General features: G+C 67.7%; 1 protein-coding gene across 1 annotated transcript; it reads right to left on the bottom strand.

Moving 5' to 3' along the window:
- Nucleotides 1-1,473: 1,473 nt before the first annotated feature.
- MNEG_13220 (hypothetical protein) lies at nucleotides 1,474-3,194 on the bottom strand (the record flags this gene model as incomplete). The annotated part of the gene is made up of 4 exons (XM_014038308.1): nucleotides 1,474-1,516; nucleotides 1,712-1,785; nucleotides 2,137-2,238; nucleotides 2,898-3,194. Coding segments are annotated over 4 exons (516 nt in total), but the record flags the coding sequence as incomplete, so codon positions are not given.
- Nucleotides 3,195-3,476: the final 282 nt, after the last annotated feature.

Raw genomic sequence — 3,476 nt, 5'->3', positions numbered from 1 at the left:
GTGGCGGGGATGGGTACAGAAGTGGGATTGACGGCGGTAGCCGGAACGTGGGCTTTGAAATGACCCAGGGGTGGCCGCGGATAGCCAAGGTGCCGCCGGCCGAACCTAACAGCAAAGAGCAGGCCGCGGGCGATGCGACGCGCGAGCGCAGCGCAAACAGCAGTGCGCGGCACCGCAGGCGCCGGGCGGTCGAAGCAAGGCGCCAAACGTGTGCACGCGCGCCCCAGCAGCTCGGGCCATGGCCCGCGCGGCGCGCTGGATTTCTGTGAGAAGGTGAGAGGGCGGATTCGCCCCCGGCGCCGCACCGCTGAGGCCGCCGCTGGTGGAGAGGAAGCCGGGGAGAGTGAGGGGCAGCTCGAAATCGATGTGGGGGTGAGACATGAGGGTGATGGAGACGCTGCCTGCATGGGGTTGGGGGGGCCGGGTGCCGGGAAGGACGCGGGTTGGGGGCCGAAGCGCGGAGTTGGTCATGGGCGTGGTTGGCGGAGGTTGGGTATGTAGGGGGGTCAAGGAGGTGCACTGCGCCGCCGATTGTGCCCCGCAAAGCCAGCGAGGGAAGGGTTTATTTGCCCGGGAGGAGAGGGCGAGGACGGCCCCCCTGCGGCGCTTGTGCGTGAGCCGCATGCGAGCAGCCTGTTCCACGCCACAGCGTCCGATGCCCCCGACAGCGCCTGCGGGCGCACGCTCCCTCTTTGGAGCGAGGCCCCTTTTTGTGCACACGACTGCGCACACGCATGCGCGCATCCGCGCATGCGCGCACACGCACGCACACACGCAAACACACACATGCGCGCACTAAAGCGCCTGCAAAGGGGTACTCCTGCAGCAGCAGCAACGCGCACACACACACACACACACACACAAACACACACACACACACATGCACACGCGCGCGCGCACACACACACACACACGCACGCTCTTGCCTGCAAAGGGGTACTCCTGCAGCAGCGGCCGCGCGGTGATCCTGGTGTGGGCGCTGAACTGCAGCCGCCGCAGGGTGATGGGTATCCTCACGGCCTCCTTGCTGAGCGGAAGGCGCAGGGACACTGCCAGAGTAACCGACAGGTCGCTGCCCCATGAGACGGGGGCCTCCAGGAACAGCTGCTCGATTTTTCAAAAAGTTGGGGTTTGGATGTGCGCGTGTGGTTCAGAGCGAGGAGGACAGTGGTGGGGGACTGAAATATTTTGAGGGGCGGGTGTGTGGTACGTGCTCGCAGGTGGCTGATCTGCAGGCTGATCTGCGCCCCATGGGTGTTTCGCCACAATGGGCCGGGTGCCCGCTGCATGCCTTGGGGAACCCCGGTTGCGCGCACGGCTGGGATGCACGGCTGGGCAAGCGGCGTCGCGCCCACATGGGGGGGGGGGGGAGTAAGCCGCTGTGGTCGCCCTCAAGACCGACGATCATGTGTCGCGCAGGCAGGCCGGGTGGTTCATGTGATTCCATGTGGTGGCAGATGAGGCGGCCCCCACCTGTTCATCGCTGGAGGCATCAAACGTCTTCATCGCCGCCACCCTGCGTTTGGTGAAAGCGGCGGTGAGGTGGGCGCCCGCCCGCCTGCTCGACGGCGGCCATTAGGTAGCGTTCTGGCTGCCACACAGACCGGCCGGCGCGGGCGAGCCGTCGCGCCGGGCGCAGAGAGCTCGCGCCGGCGCGACGAGTGACCCCTGAAGGGGTGGCGCATCAGGAAGGCCCTGGACTAGTCCGCACCTGGGTGCCGTCGGCCCCAGGCTGAGGTCAACCAACTCAAGCCCCTCCAGCCAGCCGCCACCATACTGCTTCGCCTGCGGCGGCGGCAGCGGCGCGGGCGGAGGCGGCGCCAACGTCAAGAAACCCGCTTCGCGGGAGCGGGCTTGGGGAGGCCCCGGGTGGCCGGGGGCGGCGCCACAGAGAGGGAGGCGCAGCGCGCGAGCTGGATGGCCGAGGGGAGGTACTGCCGGGCAGGTGGCGCCGCGTGGCGCGGGACGGGCCACGCGTGCGCCCAGTGTGCGCCCTCTGGCACATCGCAGCCGCCCGCCTGGCCCGGCCGCGAAGGCCAGGCCGCACCGCGTCGCTCAGCGGGGGCGGCACGGAGCGGGCGGCGCAGGGGCGGGCGCGCGCCAGGCACGGGCGACCGGGGGCGCGCGCGGCCGCACCGTATCGCGCAGCAGGGGGGGCAGGGTCTCCTTGGCCATCGCCTCGATGGCAGCGGCCACGTGGGGCCACAGCCCGGTCATCAGGGCGTTGATGTTTTCGACCTGCGGAGGGGGCGGGGGGCGGAGGGGGGCATGGGGTTTGGGGCCCCGCGATGATGGTTGGGCCGCACAGGTTGCGCAAGTGCCCTGCACCACCTCGTGTGCACGATATGGATTAAAAAGCCTATTTGAAATGGGCACTGCTCGGATAGAAACCGAGTCCGAGGCTGTCAGCAGCCCCCCCCGTTGAGATAGTATGTTGGCGGCGCAGGAAATCGGCTGGGCCGGTTCGCAACCAGCCGCCACCTGGTCGGCTGTGTTGCATGGCGATGGTCGCCGCTTGTCTCGCGGCCCCCGGGCTGCGGATCGTCGCGTGCTGCACACTCGTCTCCACGCCCCTCAGCAAACACAGTCCCGCCCGCGGGGCTGCAGCATGACGCCATGGCTGATTACGGGTGTTTACCGCGGCCCCTCAGCAGAGAAAGCACCGCGTGGCCCGGTTGGGAAGCTGCGAGCTGTGCCTCTTGCAATCGTGACGCCCGCCCCATCACCCCGCCCGCCGCTGACGAGGCTTTGAGGCCGCACGCAGGCCGTGGGGCGCCCCACAGTTGAGAGCTCAGGCGGTGTGGCTGGCGAGCGCTCGCAAGGGCGGTGCACAAGGTGCTACGTGCGCTTTCATGGGAGTGGACATGGGACTGGAGACATCACGCCTCACCCCGCACCTGATTGTAATCAGGCCAGGTGGTCCAGGGCGGCGTCAGCCGCAGCAGATCGTGCCCAGTGATCCAAGCGCGCAGCTTGCTGGTCCAGCCGGTGCCAGCGGGCAGCTCCGGCGGCGGCGCGGCGGCGGTCGCGGCGTGCTTGTCGGCGGTGCGCTGGGCCTCTGACGCGCTGCTGACGCCGACGTCGGTGTGCTGGGCGGAGCCAGCTGTGCCCGCGCCCGCGAGAGCGTCCGAATAGCCCGCTTCATCCTGCTGGCGCGGCGCGGGGCGCCCTATCGTGAGATTTGGAGTCTCCATTGATGCGACAAGGCTGTTCCGAAAGCGCTCTCAGCAGCCGCGTATCCGTCGTCTCCAAATTGTATTTACTTCTACCACAAGAAAATATGCAATGTGTGACAGTTGCCTGACGCAACGGCGATCTGCACTTGTCGGTGTGCTGACTGCGATTTGCCACGCGATTGCTGCGCAAGAACAAATGCAAGCTCGTGAACGTGGAAATTTTTTCACGATAGAGAGCGCACCTACAGACCGAGCACCACCCACATGCCTGGCTCACAGCCCCCATGTGGCAGCAGCTGC

Source organism: Monoraphidium neglectum (genome assembly GCF_000611645.1).
Source record: "Monoraphidium neglectum strain SAG 48.87 unplaced genomic scaffold scaffold03698, whole genome shotgun sequence".
NCBI classification, from domain to species: Eukaryota; Viridiplantae; Chlorophyta; class Chlorophyceae; order Sphaeropleales; family Selenastraceae; genus Monoraphidium; species Monoraphidium neglectum.
This window is presented reverse-complemented; position numbering and strand designations above follow the sequence as displayed.